The sequence below is a fragment of the Coregonus clupeaformis genome, chromosome 23 (assembly GCF_020615455.1).
Source record: "Coregonus clupeaformis isolate EN_2021a chromosome 23, ASM2061545v1, whole genome shotgun sequence".
In the NCBI taxonomy this organism is placed as follows: domain Eukaryota; kingdom Metazoa; phylum Chordata; class Actinopteri; order Salmoniformes; family Salmonidae; genus Coregonus; species Coregonus clupeaformis.
The window spans coordinates 43,012,242-43,033,366 of NC_059214.1; the positions used below are offsets into that span (position 1 = coordinate 43,012,242).

At 46.2% G+C, this 21,125-nt stretch overlaps 2 protein-coding genes across 2 annotated transcripts; one reads left to right on the forward strand and one right to left on the reverse strand.

The window, feature by feature from the left end:
* Window positions 1-4,409: 4,409 nt before the first annotated feature.
* LOC121537092 (Na(+)/H(+) exchange regulatory cofactor NHE-RF3) lies at window positions 4,410-11,635 on the forward strand. The gene is made up of 10 exons (XM_041844860.2): window positions 4,410-4,537; window positions 6,624-6,833; window positions 7,144-7,375; window positions 7,649-7,785; window positions 8,113-8,308; window positions 8,543-8,739; window positions 10,026-10,107; window positions 10,153-10,382; window positions 10,629-11,012; window positions 11,187-11,635. Exons 2-10 carry the CDS (start codon window positions 6,627-6,629, stop codon window positions 11,241-11,243), a joined length of 1,722 nt encoding a protein of 573 aa, XP_041700794.2. The 5' UTR covers window positions 4,410-4,537; window positions 6,624-6,626; the 3' UTR covers window positions 11,244-11,635.
* A 163-nt stretch (window positions 11,636-11,798) lies between these two features.
* On the reverse strand, window positions 11,799-14,112 carry LOC123481763 (Golgi pH regulator-like). The gene is made up of 5 exons (XM_045206709.1): window positions 13,990-14,112; window positions 13,606-13,701; window positions 13,246-13,335; window positions 13,089-13,154; window positions 11,799-12,796 (listed from the first exon to the last, which is right to left on the reverse strand). The coding sequence occupies exons 1-5, from the start codon at window positions 13,990-13,992 to the stop codon at window positions 12,590-12,592; spliced, it is 462 nt and encodes a 153-aa protein (XP_045062644.1). The 5' UTR covers window positions 13,993-14,112; the 3' UTR covers window positions 11,799-12,589.
* Between the last annotated feature and the right edge of the window lie 7,013 nt (window positions 14,113-21,125).

Sequence of the window (21,125 nt, forward strand, 5' to 3'; positions counted from 1 at the left end):
TATTTCTATGTGAAAACTGAAATGGTCTATTCATTCCTTTTCCATAGACACTCTTATACAGAGTAACCTATAGTAGTGAGTGCATATATGTTCATACTTTTTCCCCATGGGAATCGAACCCACAACCCTAGCATTGCAAATGCCATACTCTACCAACTAAGCCACATCATCCCATCATATCATCACAAACCACTTGACATATCAATGTACTCAATTACTGTATTGTGCATAGTTTTTCTTAATGGTGATGGAAAGTCTACAGGTACAAACCTAGATGACCAGCCTATGTACAATATAGTAATGTACATTTGTGGTTTGTAAGGATGGTAAATTAATACTGCACAAAAAGTGGTTGTATTCCATGTTATTGGATCAAAGAACAAAATCTAATTTGATGTGGATGTTTTGTGTCTTTGCCCATAACTTTGCACCTGTTGATGTAAATGTTTGAGGACAGGGTTTTGTTCTTTCTGGATTCCATTAGAATGACAATCCCAGAGAAAGGGACAGAGCAACAACTATTGAATCCTGCAAGAAACTGTTCTTAATTATACAACTACCTTTTTTGCCAAAGCAGAGATGCTGACGAAAAGTTTTTGCCTGCGCTACCTGGCGTCTATATCGGTCGCTAATACAAGTAAAGGCCCAGTGCACTACTTTTCTGATAAAAAAAATAACAATGAATATATATTTTATTATTCTGATTTTTCAGGGGGTGCTGCAGCACCCTCAGCACCCCTACTTCCTGCGGCTATAGGAGGAGTGGGAGATTGGTATTTGGTATTTGGTATTTTATTAGGATCCCCATTAGCTGTTGCAAAAGCAGCAGCTACTCTTCCTGGGGTCCACACAAAACATGAAACATTACATAATACAGAACATTAATAGACAAGAACAGCTCAAGGACAGAACTACATAAAAATGGCACACGTAGCCTACATATCAATACATACACACAAACTATCTAGGTCAAATAGGGGAGAGGCGTTGTGCCGTGAGGTAATAAGAGGTGTTGCTTTATCTGTTTTTTGAAACCAGGTTTGCTGTTTATTTGAGCAATATGAGATGGAACGGAGTTCAATACTATAATGGCTTTATATAATACTGTACGCTTTCTTGAATTTGTTCTGGATTTGGGGACTGTGAAAAGACCCCTGGTGGCATGTCTGGTGTGGTAAGTGTGTGTGTCAGAGCTGTGTGTAAATTGACTATGCAAACAATTTGGGATTTTCAACACATTAATGTTTCTTATAAAAAGAAGAAGTGATGCAGTCAGCCTCTACTCAAATCTTAGCCAAGAGAGACTGGCATGCATAGTATTTATATCAGCCGTCTGATTACAATGAAGAGCAAGACGTGCCGCTCTGTTTTGGGCCAGCTGCAGCTTAACTAGGTCTTTCCTTGCAGCACTGGACCACACGACTGGACAATAATCAAGATTAGACAAAACTAGAGCCTGCAGAACTTGCTTTTTGGAGTGTGGTGTCAAAAAAGCAGAGCATCTCTTTATTACGGACAGACCTGGTAGTTGAGTCTGTTTGCGGCCACTCGTTTGGGGGTGGAGGACAACGGTCCTCTGACTGGGGTAGAAAGTTATGAATGACAGGTACGACTGAGTGCTCTGGTGGCTCCCTCAAGTGGTTCGTAAAGAAAACACATTGATTTTACAAGCTCAGATTTCAAAAGAAGTCTGCAGGGCTCATTATTGTGGGCCTCGGTTATTACAATCGACTTCTACTTTATGACTTCAAAATATCTATATATTGATACTGCAATCTAATCATCTCCCAATATAGATATGAAACTTGACATAGATTGTTATTTCATGTGTGAAATGCAGCCTATCCATGTCTCACAATGCACAATATAGCCTATCACACAATGCTTTTCCTATTAAGGAAGTGGGCCTATACACAGATGTTTATGTATTCCATAGATTAGAACAAACTATTTTCGAATAGGCTATTTATTTTCCGCATGGCTTCCCAGCACTGTTTCCCTTAAAAGCAGGCAGAGATGAATGGGCCGCTGGATTGGTGGTAACACCTGCTGTACTATAATCAAAGGACCTGTTCTACTGTAGCAGATAGCTGCCTGCTGAGGCATGGTATTGCTCTGAAGAGAAGGGACTCATCCACAGGCCAGTGGTGGGGTTATATGAATGCAAACTGCTCTCCCTCAGAGAGAGATGACTGTCCATTACTTCTCCAGGCTCCAGAACCCAATCTATCAACGGATTTAAATACCCCAGTTCTATATGCAGCCAGCCAGTCAATCTGCAGGTCCAATTACACACATAAACAACCCAATGAGAATGCCAATCAAAGGAGAGAGAGAAAGAGAGAGAGAGATGACTGCTACCTGCTGGGAGGAGTGTTATTCATCATGGTTTCTCTCTGAGAAGAATGTTATTCATCAAGGTCTCTCTCTGGGATGACATGAAAACATGTTGATTACTCCCAGATGTTGTAACAGTAATGACGCCACCTGGTGGAATGATTAAAGCATGATGAAAGGTTGCGAATTAGTGCATGTCTGATCTGAGAGAGCGTGAGGGCGATGTGTAGAATAGATAAATACAGCCTAGTACCAGACTCCAGACAGATGTCCAACTGGAGTCAAGTATTTTTACTTTGTACCAATACAATGAGTCAATTTAGCAAAATATTAACCCTGTTTCTGACACAAACACACTCAACCAGTGGTCGAATCTGATGAGACTTGGTGTCTCTGTATCCACAGACACGTGCACGCACACACACACATAAACACACACACACACACACACGCTCGCTCACGCACACAGACACCTACACACACACGTTGAGGGTAATGGATAGTGAAATATGTCAGGCAGAAGTGTTTGGTCAAGCTGAAGAGGAGCTCTGTCTCTCTCAGACACACTGTCAGTCTCCTGGCCCTGCATGGCTCCTGTCCTGTGCCCCTCACATCAATCTGTACAAACACAGCTACAGGCCCCTGCGGAGTACATGCTTGGCCAGAGGGTCACCTCTCTCTCTCGCCCTGGCTGCACAACGCACCATCCTGTCTCTACTGTTTACGCCAGGGACACACACCTGCGTCTGGGGCCTCATCCCTCACCCATCTGTCTGTGTATACAGACACCAAGTCGCCTCAGATTCGACCAATGGTTAAGTGACTGACCAGCAGCCAACTCTTGCCCATCAGACTCTCTGTCTCTGACCTAACTGACACAAACACACACAATAATACACCTATACACGCACATACACACTTCTTGTTTCTCCTTTTCTCCCTCTCTCATCCTCACTGTCTCATTGTCTTCAATCCCGTACCACTACAATCAAATCCTTTCTGGGAGGCAGTTGTCTTACAAATGGGTTTCCCCTTTTTAATCCTCTCTTGACAGCAGGTGGCAGAGATCAGTTGAAAAGATACATATTCTCAAACTCCCTTTGTTACATGGACATAGATTACCTACTGCAAGGTACATAATGGTCCAAGTCCAATTATAACAGTCCCACAAACCCTAAACTCAACAAAACAATTAAATCCAAAACTACATTGTCAAAGATGGTACTTCTGATTGTCATACTGATAACGGAGTTGAGATGCGTTTAGATATTGTTGATCGGACAAGCTGTGTGTCAGGGCTTATAGTGTCCGTCAAGAAACAGACCAGTACTACCAAACTGGCTCACCTGACAACAGTGGAGGCTGGTGGGAGGAGCTATTAGGAGGACTGGTTCATTGTAATGGCTGGAATGGAATTAATGGAACGGAGTCAAACTTGTGGTTTCCATATGCTTGAGCTGTTTGATACCGTTCCATTTATTCCATTCCAGCCATTACAAACAGCCCGTCTTCCTATAGCTCCTCCAACCAGCCTCCACTGCCTGACAATAACACAGTCTTCACAGATCAATCGACCAACCATTATACTGTATCCAACACCGCCTTCAGAGGTGTGAAGACATGCCTATTGCCTATGCCTATATTTATTTATTTGCGGATATAAATATACATTACACACAATAGTTTTGGAGATAAACCGTAGTATACTGGGGGACTATCCCACAGATAAGGCCATTTCCACCATAAAGCATGGAATTCTTCCATCCAGGCAATATGCCTAGGCAGCCAGTCTTCGCTCCCATTAACCCTTCATTACTGCTGTTGTTGTTATTAGGTTGTTGTGGTGACGTTGCCAAGCCTTGATCCTTGACATTGTCTGCAGCCTTCTCCACCCTCCTCTGTCACCTTTGACCATTCTAAACAGATGACTGGGTTGTGATTAACGCTGTGGTTTTAAAGGGATACCGTCACTGGGCTGTTAAAACATGCATCTCCCAAGATGCTCCTGCCACGAGACACTTAAATAACTCAGCCTTTAGGTCCAACTTTGACCTGTCAAAGTCCTTCAGAGAGAGAGAGCGAGAGAGCGAGGAGGTGAGAGGGAACAAGGGAAAGACGGGGAAGAAACAGATAGAGATACCATCTGAACCCTACCTGAGCTCTTCCTCTGGACTGGGACTGGGACTAGAGACAGGAGCAGGTGAGTGAATGTTCTACTATTTCTCCTATTGCTGTGGTCGATCAAATTAATCACATATATATTATGTTTAGTGACTTAGCTTTTAATGCTAATTAATGCTATATTTATTAACATGGTCAATTCTACTATTTGCTCAGTATTTTGATATCACATGTACTGGTTATCTTATGTGTGGTGGTGGGCAATGGCAGGTTTTTAAGAGTGTGACTATAATGGACATAGGTAGCCTAGCGGTTAAGAGTGTTGGGCCAGTAGGTCACTGGATCGAATCCCTGAGCCAAAGAAGTGAAAGATCGGTCGATGTGTCCTTGAACAAGGCACTTAACCCTAATTTGTCATGTAATTTGCTCAGGATAAGAGCGTTGGTTAAATGACTCAAATGGAATTATAAACTGGGTTGTTCGAGCCCTGAATGCTGATTGGCTGAAAGCCGTGGTATATGAGACCATATAGCATGGGTATGACAAAACATTTATTTTTACTGTTCTAATTACGTTTGTAACCAGTTTATAATAGCAATAAAGCACCTCAGGGGTTTGTGGTATATGGCCAATATACCACCGCTATGGGCTGTATCCAGGCACTCCGCGTTGCGTCGTGCTTTAGAACAGCCCTTAGCCGTGGTATATTGGCCATATACCACACCCCCTAGTGCCTTATTGCTTAAACATAGAGCAACAACAGAGATAGAGGCACTCCATATAACGATCCAGGAGACTTTAGGGTTACTACTTGACATGCACCCCCACCCTGAGGATTCAAACTCATGGGATAGGATCATGGTTCCACTCAATGTAGATGGAGTTTCCTTGCAATTGTCATCTTGGGCTAGTTTATAGGATTTGAGGACTGCATCTTCTTCCAGGAAACAATCTCCCTAAAAACAGTAGTCTACAGTGACTGTGTCACGGATTAAATGATACAATTTTACATATTACTGTGTTTATCATAATCTAACAGTTAGCAAACTGTAGGAACAGACCAATATCAGCACACTGCCACACACAGACTTATACTACACCTACGCATTAACACACACACACACGTCTTTCTTTCTCTCTGTGATAACAGTGTAATAAACATTACAAGGATTCTTACGTTGACATTCTTTATTGGGGGGTGAAATTCACACATTCCAGTTAAAAGAGCCCTTCGCACCTTCAGCTGGCCCTGGCTGCCGTTAACCATTAACAACCCATGGCCACGGGAGAGGTAGCATAGCAGGTTAACCTTCTTCTGGAGTTATCAGCACTTTGCTACACTATTAAAACACGAGTGTAGATCATGGTGTTTCTGTGTGCGTGTGCGTGTTTGTGTGTGTGCGAGTTAGTGATTCACCCATAATGGTCAGCAGAATACACTCTCCAGAGGTCTTTTGTCAGTAAATTATCAGTGTAATTAATGACAGCCCAACCCTACACTGACATATGTTGTCTCTTATCTCTACGGGATATCTAGTCTTTTAATCTCTATGTTTATATCCCTGTTATATCTCTATGTGGCCAATCAGATTTCTGTTATGCAAATGTTCCACTCCACACCCAATTTACTACAATTTATCTGAGGGTGATGTTGCTGTACAGTACATACCTATGAGTTGCTACAGTATAGCTCACAGGAGGTTGGTGTCACCTTAATTGGGGAGGACGGGCTCGTGGTATTGGCTGGAGCGGAATCAGTGGAATGGTATCAAACAAATGGTTTCTATGTGTCTGATGCCATTCCATTAGCTCCATTCCAGCCATTATTATGAGCCGTCCTCCCCTCACCAGCCTCCACTGGTATAGCTATATTTTACAGCACATTGCGTTATTAAGGTCATTTGGCAAGTCTGACAGTGGGGGTGGTTTCAGACATTGAGATTAGATTGAATGGGGTTTACCACTGACACACACAGCGGAGTATTTGAGGGTCAGAATTATTATTTTGTAGAGAAGAGAAAGTAGGTTTGTGTGTGTTAGTACTCTCACATTCTGGTCTGTATTACAGGACATGGCAGGGTAAAAACAGAGGGTGACTGTGCTCACCAGTGTGAGTGTGTGTGTGTGTTCTGTATTATATTCATACCCTGTGGTCTCTGTTGCAGGACATGGCTGGGTACAGGCCGAGGGTGATAGTGCTGAGTAAGAAGCCAGGTCAAAGCTTTGGCTTCTTCTTGAGGGTGGAGCATGGAGAGGATGGTCACCTGATCAGGAACCTGGAGATGGGCGGGCCGGCCGAGCTGGTGGGTTTGAAGGACGGAGACCGCATCCTCCGGGTCAACGGAACCTATGTGGACAAAATGGACCACTCACGGGTGAGGAGGGGGAGGGGAAAAACTAACAGGGCTAGCAGGTGTCCAATTCCACATAACCCCTAGCTCCTCCCCCTTTTTTACTGTATTGAAATTATAAAGGTGTAAGCAATATAGTAATAGTATGGTAATAACCTTGTCCGCTGACATTGTTCACACTTAGCAAGTCCTTTAAAGTGCCTGGGGTAGGGTACCAGTTTTAGTTGGGTAAATGTGGAATTACTAGAGAACACATGTAAGCTATAACTACTGTTGTAGCACCATACCATACTTTGCCCCATCTCTTTCTCCTGTGCTGTGTGTCCTCTGTTAGGTAGTGGACCTGGTGAAGGAGAGTGGTGCATCTGTCACCTTCCACATTCTGGATGTGGAATCCTACAAGCAGGCCAAAACTAATGGGGTGGACCTGTCTGACCCTCACCCCAAACCCACCCAGCCCACCATGAACAGGGTGGGAGGAGGGGCGCCCAAACCCAAACTCTGCTACCTGGCCAAGTCCAGCGGGGGCTACGGCTTCTCTTTGCGCTCTATCAAAGATGAGAGGGGTGGGGCACACACACACACGCACACACACACACACACACACACACACAGATGTAATCTCTTTGGTTATCTCTTTGATTGTGATATTGCTGATAATAGAGATGAAACTGACAACAGCAATTATTGTCATCTCTGAGGATTGTTATTAAATTGTTACGCTTGTTGATCAAGCAACAAATTAACACATACCTATCTTCTGCATGTCCAATGATAGTGAATTTAGGATTGCGATTCTGTTTTAAACTATATTTTCTTTCCTCCATTTCGTGTCCCAGGTGAGGTGGGCATGTTCATGACAGAGGTGACCCCAGGGGGTGTGGCCGCGAGGGCAGGGGTCAAGGCCAACGACCGACTGATAGAGGTCAACGGGGAGAACATGGAGAATGCCACTCATGACCAGATAGTTGAAAAGGTCAGGGTTCAGTCCTTATTTACCCTACTCTGTGGTTAACTTTTAACTGCAATTTCTGTCAAATTATTCTACAGCCTGTCAATGCATTTTGTTCACCTAGGACAGTGATAATTTGGCAAATCAGTGATAATTCCATTTGATTTTCCTGGGCAGCTCAGCCTTGAGGGCAGAAAAAAATGTGATTGGTTAAATTTAGGCAACATATGTCATAAGTCTTTATCCTACATGACAGATAAGAATGTTTATTATTCTTCTGTTAATTTCTATCTAAACGTTATTTAAAATTGCACCCGCCTGAATGAGCCCCTGTTGTGACCTCTGTGTCAGGTCAAGGCATCAGGCTGCAGCATTATGTTCCTATTGGTGGACAAGGACACAGACATGTTCTACAAGAACAAACATATCAGGCTAGGGGTGGGGCTAGCCACAGTGATGCTCCTTCCACTGAAGCCACGCACCGCAGACTTGGTAAAAGGATCGGACGGCTATGGATACTTCCTAAGGACTGAGCCTAACAAGACAGGTGTGTTTGTTTGTGTGGTGTGTGAATTTTGATGCTCAGTAGGTATCCAAAGAAAAACTTGGTTACACTTTACTTTACTTTTCATAAGTATGTATGAACCCCTTATGTCTTATAACAACACATCTTCTAATAGCCACATAGGATCATCACTATTAAACTATTCACCAACAACAATAGCCATCTGTCTACATAATTTTATGCAATAACACCCTGTAAATATCATCCTACCTGCAGGCCACTTCATCAGGGACATTGACAGGGGCAGCCCAGCAGAGAGGGCGGGATTAAAGGAGATGGACAGGCTGGTTGCCGTGGAGGGAGAGGAAGTGGATGGATGCAGCCATGAGCAGGTGGTGGACAGGATCAGGCAGTGTGGCAACAAGTGCTGCCTCCTGGTGGTCGATGAAGACACTGACACGCTCTACAAGATGGTGAGGGTTCTGGGATCAATCTTTCTTTTTGGATTTAGGAAATAAATGTATGAAATGACAGTCATAGGAGTTGGCTAAAGCACATCGGCCTACACATCTGGGTCCATATTCACAGTGTCTCAGAGTAGGAGTGCTGATCTAGGATCAGTTTGGCCTTTTGGATTGTAATGAAGCTGGATCTGATACTGATGAGCACAAACTGTTTGAAAACCGTGTGAAAGTAACCGCCCCTTCCGCTTTACTTCCGGATCATGTCCACTAATCTTTTGAAAAGGCTTCACGATTATGTTAGAAAATTCTTGAAAACACGGTCATTTAAGATATATCCAGCTGTGTTCTATAATATTCTACTGTGTCTTAGTCCATGCCGCGTTGTCATTGCTTGTCCTTATATGTATATGTATATATTCTTAAATTCCATTCCTTATATAGATTTGCGTGTATTGGGTATATGTTGTGAAATTGTTATATATTACTTGTTAGATATTACTGCACTGTCAGAGCTAGAAGCACAAGCATTTCGCTACACCCACAATAACATCTGCTAAACACGTGTATGTGACAAATAAAATATGATTTGAGTTTTAATGTCACATGCACAAGTACAGTGAAATGCCTTTCTTGCAAACTCAAAACCCAACAATGCAATAAATCAATAACAATGTATTACACAAAAGAAACATGAGAAATAAGAATAGGAAATATGAAATACACAATAAAGTAAGTAAGTAAGCATACTATATACAGGAAATATTTAAAAAGTCAGATCCAATACCATATTTACATGTGCAGGGATAATGGAGTGATGGAGGTAGATATGTATAGGGGTAAGGGGACTAGGCAACAGAGTAGCAGCAGCTTGCATGTGAGTGGGTGTGCGGGGGTGTAGAGTCAGTATAAATGTATGTGCATATTATGTGTGAGTGAGAAAATGATAGAGTGAGTGTTTGTGTGTGTGTGTGTGTGTGTGTGTGTAGGGCCCTGTGAGTGTGCATAGAGACAGTGCAAAGATTGAAATAAAAGGTAAATGAAGATACAAGGTAAACTCAGATAGTCCGTGTAGTTATTTTGTTAGTCGTATTGCTTGGGGATAGAAGTTGGAGGATTAATTCCTTTTATAATGTTTTTGCGCTTTGAAGACCATTCAAAAAGCCTACTAAAGTTGAAAAACTTTGAGGCTAAGTGGCAGTCATTTCATAGTGTATACAGGCTCAGGAACTGTCCAGAAACCGAAGGGCAGTCAAGAAGACTACTGTAGGTCTGAGATTAATTATGATCTTCCACAGGGAGGCGTGTCTCCTCTGTTCTACTTGGAAGAGATGATGGAATCCCTCCTTCCAGCAACCCCTCCACCCAGCTACCCAGAGTGTGTGCCAGCCCCATTCCCAGCCCCAGCTCCAGCCCCAGCCCCAGCTCCAGCTCCAGCACCAGCCCCAGCTCCAGCCCCAGCCCCAGCTCCAGCCCCAGCCCCAGCCCCAGCCCCAGCCCCAGCTCCAGCCCCAGCCCCAGCCCCAGCCCCAGCCCCAGCTCCAGCCCCAGCTACCACAGACCTCCTCAAGCTGTGTAAGATGGAGAAGACCTCCGCCGGGTACGGCTTCCACCTCAACGGTATCCAGGGAGTCTGTGGCCAGTACATCAAAGAGGTAAGTACAGTGTACAGAGCACCTACCTATATCCAACAGGTAGCCTAACAGACAAGAGAATGCAACCCAAATACATGAACTACAAAAGGTTGTCAATCAGATATGGGAAAGATCAAGGGAACAAAGCACATGCTAGCATAACATTTCGTACTACTGAAACACTCCTGTCATTCAGCATCTGTCAACTGTTGTTTACGTTCCAAACCATTCACAACTCAGCTCACCCCTTGCTGTCTTCTCTGTCAGGTAGTGAAGGGTGGAGCCGCGGACAGGGCTGGTTTGGAGGACGATGACATGGTGGTGGAGGTGGACGGTGTGAACGTGGAGCAGAGCAGTCACGAGCAAGTGGTGGGGTTGATCCGTAAGAGTGGCAGCTCGCTGGTGCTCCTAGTTGCAGGGAAGCAGGCCTCCGACCACTTCAAAGCCAAAGGGGTGGCAATCACTCCTCAGCTCTTCGCCCCCTCGTCCCGAGCCAGGTCCCCATCCCCAGCCCCGTCCCCGTCCCTAGCACGGAGCCACACACCAGCCCAGATAGACACCCCAGCCACTCTGGAGGAGGTCGGGGAGGAGGAGGAGGAGGAGGAGGAGGCTGCTAAGCCAGACACCCCGCCGCCCCAGGCACGAGAGAGGGTGAGTGACGTAACATAAATGTGTTCCTTGAGTGCCTTGGTGGCTTCTGAACTAGATCCAAATTATCCTGAATTTACAGAGTTAAACCAAAGTAGTTAAAAGCAAGTTAGTAGCAATTGTATTTGCCCACAGTTCTATTACAGAAAATGATTTAACTCTCTTTCTCTCTCCTAGACTCCATCTGTGTCATCAGCAGCATCATCTTGCCCGAGCGTTGATGAGAGACTCTGAGAAGTCAGCAATGAGAAACAACTTCCTGTTATGACTTTTTCTGTCTCCCATCAACCTTTGCAACATGCTGGATAATGCAGGTATCCCTGCTCAAGAACTCTGATCAAACGTAATACATTCAGATGACAGAGGCTGGTTTTAGGTATCAATGCAAATCGGTTTGAAATAGCAATAAATAGCCATTAATGTATAACTACATTGATCAGTTATTCTAATCTTATTACGAACACCTGCAATGTAGACCGAGAACACTAGTATTGCCAGTTCAATGTGTTTAACTGTTACAGTAACCATAGTGACAGAGGTCTACTACACCTGAATAATAATGCTGTCTTTTACATATCATTAAAACTATTGTAATTTATGAATTAAATTAGATTTGTTTTAGCATACCCATAGAGCCATTGTGTCTTTCTGCTCAGATGTACTGCTCTCACAAAGAGAATGAACTATCCTCGACCAGATCCCTGTTTATAAGTGGTGTATGTATAGGGGCATTGCAGTACTTACTGATGAACATATAGGGAGTAGAGTAATGAATAGCTAACTCATTAATAGCCACATAAATTGATTTATTCTGAAGCCTTCTCATCTGTCTTGGTAGAATAAATACCGTAGATATACATGCCACCCCAGGAACATGGCATGTACAGACTGGACACCATGAAAGATGCTAGCCAATAGCTTCATGGACATTGGGGAATACTGGTAGACATTTGTTACATTTAAACGATAATTTGGATTATTCTGTCTGTCAAAAATAGGGTGTAAACACATATTTACAACCCCGTTCACAAAACAAAGCTACTGTTACAGTGAAGCTGGTCTGTGCTGTATACTAGGCAGTTCTGCTCTGGTCAGATTGATTTAAGGCTAGACAGAACCTCGGTCCAATGGGGCAACAGCACAATGAAATATCATAATCATCATCATTGTAAAATATCCCATTTTCATTTTTGCAAAGAACAATTAAGTCCCGATTTCAAGTACTGTAGTTACATTATATGAGTCATTACCCCCCACGTTAAACCCAACCCAAGTCCAGTCTTCCATGACTCCAATTGCCCTCCATTGACTCTGCCCGACACCAACGGTCCACATGGCCACACGTCGGCCATTCCTGATTCAGGAAGTACAGGCTCTACTCTCCACCACACAGACAGACCAGAGATTAATTAAGAGAAGATCAAAATCCAACAGAGAATCAAAGATCAGTTCTGGACACCCCTGAGCCTCCAGGGAAATGTTGGGAAAGGTAACCTAAGGGTCAAAGATCAAGTTCAGAGTAGGGTCAGGGGGTCATGTGCTAGGGGGTCAAGTTCAGAGTGGGGTCAGGGGGTCATGTGCTAGGGGGTCATGTGCTTCTCGGGCGCCTGTTTGTGGGCGAGGTAGAGGAAGAGGATGCTTGAGAGGGCGCTGACGAGGAAGATGACATCGAACCATCGGTGGTAGAAGTTGAACTGCAGCTCTCCCAGCACCTCGGTCACGATGGAGCGATACTCCAGAGGCATGCTCATCCTCATGAGGAGAACGGACGACACAAAGTACATCCCCTGAGAGACACAGAGAGAGAGGAGACACACACAGAGAGAGAGAGAGACAGAGAGAGAGAGAGAGAGAGAGAGATAGATGCAGAGAGAGAGAGATGCAGAGAGAGACACAGAGAGAGCGACAGAGAGAGCGAGAGACACAGAGAGAGAGACACAGAGGATGTCAGTCGTCTTTGCTCTTGTATTTATTGAAAAAATCTAATATACAACTGATCACAAAAACGTTAGCTTTGCACTGAAATAATATGCCCTCTGCTCTGTCATACACATTGCATAATCAAAATGACATACTGACCATAATTTGAGCCAGGACCAGCACTATAACATTGGAAGACTTGCTGCTGGAGATGGCATAGAAGAACTAGAGAGAAACAGACAGACAAGATTTGGGGTTAGGGTACATGGTAACATGCCTATGTAGACTGACAACTTCCTGTCTGTAGATGGCTTGCCTTAGTGAGTGTGATGAGAAGGCCTCTAATAGAGGTGACGATGATGATGCCCACCAGGATGAAGGAGATGTGCTGAGACCAGAACTTCACCTGCAGAGTAGAGGATATGTAAGGAACACTAGAGCAACAACAAAACATGCCAACACAACTACTATTTATGGACCTCCTAAATTTACTTTGAAAAAATGTTGAAATAGATCAGAGGTCAGGAACAACTTTACTGCAGAAGGATACTTTAATAAATGGACAATCATTAACATGACTGGAAACGTTTTGTACGACATGTGACTGTGAGAGAATGAGTGAGTGAGAGAGTGAGTGAGAGAGTGAGTGAGAGCATATGCATGTGGAAGAGCCTACATCAAACTGAATGCCCAGGTAGTTAACTGTGATCTCAATCCCTCTCGTCACTGGATCAGTCTTCCCTACACGGTCAAACACAATGTTGATGGTGGCCTTAGAGGGACAAAAAACAAAGATTACTACAGATATAGCTCTGGGGCCTGATGTGGCTATGATAACACACTGACGGTACAGGAAGTATAAACCCAAAACTATATGGGTAGAACAGGCCTAATTGTTTTGAATTACAGTTAAAAAGAGATCAAAAGCCACACTGGATATTCTCTAAACTGACAGACACATCTAGCTGTTTTTCAGGCTGTCAAGCAGGCTAAGCAAAAGCAAGTTGGGCGAGATGAGTCTAGGTCTCAGTCAGGCTGTCTGTAAGTGCGTGACTCTCACCATGAAGATTTTCCACACACAGTAAATGGAGAAGAAATAACCCAGGAAGTTAAAGTATTTCCCCTGGAATGTCTTGGAGTACTCAATCCGCTCCTACAGGCCGGGAGAGAGAAGAGAGACAAAGACACATTACTAAAAACCAAATGTACATTACAATAGCCTTAGTCCACTACATACAAGACCTGGACATCGTGTGTGTGTGTGTGTGTGCATGCATGCCGGTGTGTGTGCAGGGCAAGCGTGCATGTCTCTATGTGTGACAAAGAACACACAGTGCCTTCGGAAAGTATTCAGACCCCTTGACTTTTTCCACATTTTGTTATGTTAGAGCCTTATTCTAAAATGGATTACATCGTTTTGGGGGGTTATGCAATCTACACACAATACCCCATAATGACAAAGCGAAAACAGGTTTCTAGAAATTGTTGCAAATTTATAAAAAATTAAATAAAAAACAGATACCTTATTTACATAAGAATTCATAGACCCTTTGCTATGAGACTCGAAATTGAGCTGAGGTGCATCCGTTCCCATTGATCATCCTTGAGATTTTCTACAACTTGATTGGAGTCCACCTGTGGTAAATTCAATTGATTGGACATGATTTGGAAAGGAACACACCTGTCTATATAAGGTCCCACAGTTGAAAAAAATCAAGCCATGAGGTCGAAGGAATTGTACCTAGAGCTCCGAGACAGGATTGTGTCGAGGCACAGATCTGGGGAAGGATACCAAAAAATGTCTGCAGCATTGCAGTTCCCCAAGAACACAGTGGCCTCCATCATTCTTAAATGGAAGAAGTTTGGAACCACTAGAGCTCTTACTAGAGCTGGCCGCCCGGCCAAACTGAGCAATCAGGGGAGAAGGGCCTTGGTCAGGAAGGTGACCAAGAACCTGATGGTCACTCTAACAGAGCTCTAGTTCCTCTGGTGAGATGGGAGAACCTTCCAGAAGGACAACCAACTCTGCAGCCCTCCACCAATCAGGCCTTTATGGTAGAGTGGCCAGATGGAAGCCACTCCTCAGTAAAAAGGCACATGACAGCCTGCTTGGAGTTTCCCAAAAGGCACCTAAAGACAAGATTTTCTTGACTGAAAAAACAAAGATTGAACTCTTTGCCTGGAATGCCAAGCGTCACGTCTGGAGGAAAACCTGTTTTTTCAGCGGCAGGGGACTGGGAGACTAGTCAGGATCGAGGCAAAGATGAACAGAGCAAAGTACAGAGGAGATCCTTGAGTGAAAACCTGCTCCAGAGCGCTCAGGACCTCAGACTGGGGCGAAGGTTCACCTTCCAACAGGACAACGACCCTCAAGACACACAGCCAAGACAACGCAGGAGTGGCTTCGGGGACAAGTCTCTGAATGTCCTTGAGTGGCCCAGCTAGAGCCGGACCTGTACCCGATCGAACATCTCCGGAGAGACCTGAAACCTCTGCAGTGATAGCTCCCATCTAACCTGACAGAGCTTGAGAGGATCTGCAGAGAAGGATGGGAAAAACTCCCAAATCACGGGTGTGCCAAGCTTGTAGCGTCATACCCAAGAAGACTTGAAGCTGTAATCGCTGCCAAAGGTGCTTCAACAAAGTACTGAGTAAAGGGTCTGAATACTTATGTTAGGCTATGGTTCAACCCAGCACTCAGAGAAACAACACGACAAAGGGAGTGGAAGAAACAAAAATATTTAATCAAAGTTAAAATTGTCGTAGTCCAAAAATAACTTGAAGTAAAGGAACAGAGTGGGCTAGTCGGCCCGGAGGAAGGAGAGGCTGAGGCAGGCAGGCAGGGCAGGCAGGCAGGCGAGGCAGGCAGGCAGGCAGACCGACAGGCAGGAAGGCAGGCAGGTTGGGGAGATATGTCCGAAACGCTCTGAGTAAGAACAACGATCTGGCGCTGGTGGAGAGCCATGCCCAGGAATAAGTAGTGCAGGTTGATGAGAGAATAGGATGCAGCTGCGTGAGGCAGGAATCACTGGGAAACAACCCGCAGCTGCACAGGAGAGGCAGATCCGGAGCACGCCCCCACGATCCACTCCAGACACACCCCACATAAAGGGGACAAACACACATACAGATACAACAGAAAAAGAGGGGACAAAACAAGGAGGAAGGGGAAACAGAAAAGGGAGAGACAAGCTGCCCACATAACAGTACCCCCCTCCCAATGGTCGCCACCTGGCGACCCACCAGGCCTGTCAGGGTTGTCGGATGGAAGTCCGTGATCAGCTGAGGATCCAACACAAAACGCTTAGGGACCCAAGACCTCTCCTCTGGTCCATAGCCTTCCCAATCGACTAGGTATTGAGACCCCTACCCCGCCTCCGAGAGTCCAGGAGCCTACTGGACGGTGTATGGGCGGATGGTCGTCAATGAGGCGAACAGGTGGAGGTGGATCAACCGGCGGACACAAAAGGCTGGAGGACACAGGTTTCCAGTTGGGAGACGTGGAAAGTAGGGTGTATCTTCGATGGCTGAAGGCAACTTCAAACTTGAACCGCAGCGGGAGTTAATGATGGACTCCCACCACAAACGGACCCAGGTACCCGAGGAGACAGCTTGCGTGATTTGGGTACGAAGAGGTGCGTTCTTAGATGACAGCCAAAACCTCTTGACCAGGGATGAAAAACACAGGTGCGGGAGTCCTGCTCCTATCCGCTGTTGTCTTGTTCCCTGTCGGTGGTCCGCAGCAATGCTTCCCGAGCGTGCCGCTCACACTCTCTGGCAGGGGCGGAGGTTCTCCTGAACAACAAGGAACAGCCAATTCCTTCTCCTGAGCAGGAAACAGAGGGGGTTGATAACCCATGGTAACCTCGAAGGGAGTGAAAGACCGGTGGCAGAGGCGGTGAGGGAGTTGTGGGGTACTCTATCCAGGGCAGATGTTTTGGTCACTGGGATGATGGATGTTGAGCAGCCACAACGAAGGGGTTGCTTCGAGGTTTTGATTGGCTCTTTCTGTTTTGACCGTTGGTCTGGGGATGAAACCCTGAGGACAGACTAACGGAAGCACCCCAAAGCAGAACAGAAAACCTTCCAAACACGGAAGCAAACTGTGGGCCTCTATCAGATGACGATGTCCACAGGTATTCCATGGGGATGGAATGGCATGTTGGGACTAGGAGGTCCGCTGTCTCACTGTGACAGGCAATTTTGGTAATGCTATATAGTGGACAGATTTAGAGAATCTGTCCACAATGGCGTAAGTAAGTAGTATCATTACCTTCAGACTTGGGTAGGCCAGTGACTAAAATCCATGGCAATGTGGGACCAGGGACGGCTGGGAACCTGGGAGGGGGGCAGTCGGCCGAAGGGGACTGATGGGAGGAGCTTTGCCCGACACAGGTTGAACAGGCTGCCACAAAAGCCCGAACGCTGTCGGTTTCTTGAAGGCCACCAAAAATGTCTCCTAAGCACGTCAACGTGCAAGTCTCATCCCAGGTGACCAGCAAACGGGAGGTGTGGAATCACAGAAACCTGAGACCGGACCGTCCTGAACAAAGAGTAGTTGGGGAGGTCCATCAACGGTCCCGGTCCGTGGCGAGCGTGCAGTCTTCACAAGAGACTCGATCTCCCACTGAACCTTGTGCATGACGCATGAGGAAGGCAGACTGCCTCAGGCTCGCTTGGTCTCCGGAGGTCAGCAAACTGAGCGGGACAAAGCATCTGGTTCTTAAATTTCTTGACCCCGTCTGTATGTAAGAATAAAGTTAAACCTACTAAAACAAGGGCCCATCTGGCTTGGCGGAGTTGAGTCTCTTAGTGGCTTGGATGTAAGCCAGTGTTTTTGTGAGTCAGTCCAGACCAAAACGGCAGTTCAGCTCCATCCAGCCAGTGCCGCATCTTCCAGTGCAAGCTTGACCGCCAGCAGTTCCCGGTTTCCAACGTCGAATTCCGTTCTGTGGGTGACAATTCTTGGAGAAAAAGCACAAAGGAAGCTTTTGGTCAGCGTGGGGAGCCGCTGGGAGAGGACTGCTCCCACACCTGAGTCCGACGCGTCCACCTCCACAACAAACTGCAAGAGGTATTGGGGTGTATCAACTTACGGGGAGGTGGGGAAAACAGTTCCCTTCAAACCCCCCCCTACCGCCTGCTCCGCCTCAGGGGACCACCGAAAGGAATTTAGGAGGATAGTCTTGTAAGGGGTGCCACCACTCTACTAAAACCCTTAATGAATCTACGGTAGAAGTTAGCAAAGCCCAAAATGGGTGAGTTGCTTACGGGGTGGTGGGTGTGGGCCATTTCGTCACTGCCCGGTTCTTCGCGGGTCCGCCTTCACCTGACCCGCTTCTCAATTATGAATCCAAGGAACGATGTAGACTGTTTGTGGAACTCAAGCACTTCTTGCTTTGACGTACAGCTTGTTCTCCAAAGACGTTGAAGGACTTGACGGACGTGTGACTCTGCGCCTCGGGGTGACTTGGAAAAAACAAGAATATCATCCAGGTATACAAAAGAGACAAAACGTTCAAAAAAATCCCTAAGAACATCGTTCAACCATGGCTTGGAGGAAAACCGCCAGGGGCATTTGAAAGCCCAAAGGGCATCGACCAAATACTCAAATGTCCCAGTGGAGTGTTGAAAGCGGTTTTCCACTCATCTCCCTTTCGGATTCGGACAAGGTGATAAGACCTTCTGAGGTCGAGCTTTCGGAAAACACTGTGGCGCCCATGCAGAGGTTCCAAAAGCTGAGTTGATGAGTGGAAGGGATACTTGTTTTTGCAGTTATGTTGTTTAAACCCCTGAAATCGAAGCAGGCGTAACGACTTGTCCTTCTTTCCACGAAAAAAAAACCTGCAAAAGGAGACGACGAGGACGGCATTATGCCCGAGACCAGAGAGAATCACCAATGTACTGCTCCATTGCCTCTCTTTCCGGTCGGGACAGATTGTGGTGGCAACCGACTAGAGGGAAAGCGGGAGCACCCAGAAGCAGTTCAATAGGGCAATCCCATAAGGCCTAGTGTGGTGGTAGAGACAGAGCCTTGTCCTTACTGAAAACCTCCGAAGCTAAGTCATGGTATTCTTTGGGGACAGATGACAGATCAAGAGGAGCTGAGGGAGGAGTTGGGTTACAACTTAGTGGGGAACCGCTGACCTCAGGCACTGGGAATATGGCAGTTAGTGCTCCAACTGGGGAGAGTAATTGTGTGACGTGTCCAATCAATTTGTGGGTTGTGAAGAGCCAACCAGGGGAAGCCAAAGGATTAGGGAGGTAGCTGAGCCAGACATAACTCTTAGCTGAATGCTTTCCAATGATTGCCCAGAAATCACTAGGAAACGGGGGTGGTTTGATGTGAGTTATCTCCGCGAGGAGCGCTACCATCAAGGGCTGTGGGACCCGAATGGGGTAGGTAGTGGCTCCATGGGGGATACGAGCTTGTGTAACGAACTGGTGGCTAATAAAGTTATCTTCTGCACCTGAGTCTATGAGAGCCGAGAGTGGCAGGGAATGACTCTTGGAAACGTAAGGTTACAGGTACTTGTAATCGGGAATGATGGGTTCAGAGGGATCTAACTCTGGGCTCGCAAGTAGACCCACCCGTTCACGAAATAGCCTTGTCTCTTTTGGCTGTCGCTTAGGGCATGTAGCCCAGAGATGTGTGTGGCGTCCTCACAGGCTACAGGCACTCACCCGCCTGAGTGGCGCCCGTGCCGCTCTGCTGGAGGTAGGAGGCTCGAACCCACTTGCATAGGTTCCTCCTCTGTGCTCGGGATGGAATCAGGAACAAAGGCCGACTCCGGAGAGGCGAGACTCAGTGGTTGTAGGGCTGGGGAACTCGTCCTCCTGCTGTGGCCGATCGCCTCTCTCCCGACGCCTCTCCCGCAACCCGGATGTCTAGCTTGATGGACAGGGAAACGAGAGAATGTAAAATCATGTGGCTCATCCACGGCAGCCAGTTCATCCTAATGGCTTCATTCAAAAACCAAGTGAAATGCTCCTTGAAGTGCCACATTGTTCCACTTGGAGTCCGCTGCCAACGTCCAGAACTCAATAGAGTGCACTGCCACACTGTTAGAACCCGCCTCAAATTAAAAAGTATCTCCGGAGGAATTACCCACATGGTCAGGATGGTCAAAAACAGTCTTCAATTTAGCAGAGAAATCCAGCAAAAGTAATCCAGTCAAAGTTTGATCTGAGCACACAGCCTCAGCCCAAACCAGAGCTTTCCCTCTTAACAGCCCCCAGAACATAATGTACCTTAGATAATCAGTAGAAAACGACAGTGGTCTCTGCCGAAGAAAAATCAAGTCACACTGAAGCAAAAATCCCCGGCACTTGTCCAATTCTCCATTAGAACGGTTCGAGGCACGTGACAGGGGGTTCCCGACCAGGAACGAAGCCAACCGAGTGTCCAGGAAACAACTTGGGGTGCATCAAACTGGGGGTCAGAGAGGAGATGGAGAACTGATAACAGACAATTTAGAGACGTGGGTAGTTAACTGAGTCACCTGGTTCAGCAGTTTGATTATCTTCCACAAGTGAGTCCGAATCAACTGGTCATGCTGTCTAGCAATCGTTCCTTGAGCCTGGATAGCTTGTTGGAAGCTGTCTTTGTTTCGCCCCAGGTGCTGTTTCTCTGTTGGGTCCATAGATCGTTCTGTAGGCTATGGTTCAACCCAGCACTCAGAGAAACAACACGACAAAGGGAGTGGAATAAGCAAAAATATTTAATCAAAGTTAAAATTGTCGTAGTCCAAAAATAACTTCGGAAGTAAAGGAACAGAGGCTGAGGTCGGCTCCGGAGGAAGGAGGGAGGCTGAGGCAGGCAGGCAGGCAGGCAGGCAGGCAGGCAGGCAAGGCAGGCAAGGCAGGCACCGACAGGCAGGAAGAGGCAGGCAGGTTGGGAGATATGTCCGAAACTTGCTCTGGTAAGAACTAACGATCTGGCGCCGGTGGAGAGCCATGCCCAGGGGAAATAAGTAGTGCAGGTTGGGATGAGAGAGAATAGAGATGCAGCCAGGCAGGAATCACTGGAAACAACCCGCAGCTGCACAGGAGAGGCAGATCCTGAGCACGCCCTGATCCACTCCAGACACACCCACAAAAGGGGACAAACACATACAGATACAACAGAAAAGAGGGAAGAACAAAACAAAGGAGGAAGGGAAACAGAAAAGGGAGAGACAAGCTGCCCACATAACA

Bases quoted from the DNA above. Each gene is read 5' to 3' on its own strand.
- LOC121537092 (XM_041844860.2), top strand. From the start codon at position 6,627: ATGGCTGGGTACAGGCCGAGGGTGATAGTGCTGAGTAAGAAGCCAGGT. The intron at 6,834-7,143 runs GTGAGGAGGGGG...GTCCTCTGTTAG, and splicing joins ACAAAATGGACCACTCACGG to GTAGTGGACCTGGTGAAGGA. The intron at 8,740-10,025 runs GTGAGGGTTCTG...GATCTTCCACAG, and splicing joins CTGACACGCTCTACAAGATG to GGAGGCGTGTCTCCTCTGTT.
- LOC123481763 (XM_045206709.1), bottom strand. The intron at 13,336-13,605 runs GTAGGCTCTTCC...TCTACTCTGCAG, and splicing joins ACCTGGGCATTCAGTTTGAT to GTGAAGTTCTGGTCTCAGCA. The intron at 13,155-13,245 runs GCAAGCCATCTA...GTTTCTCTCTAG, and splicing joins TTCTCATCACACTCACTAAG to TTCTTCTATGCCATCTCCAG.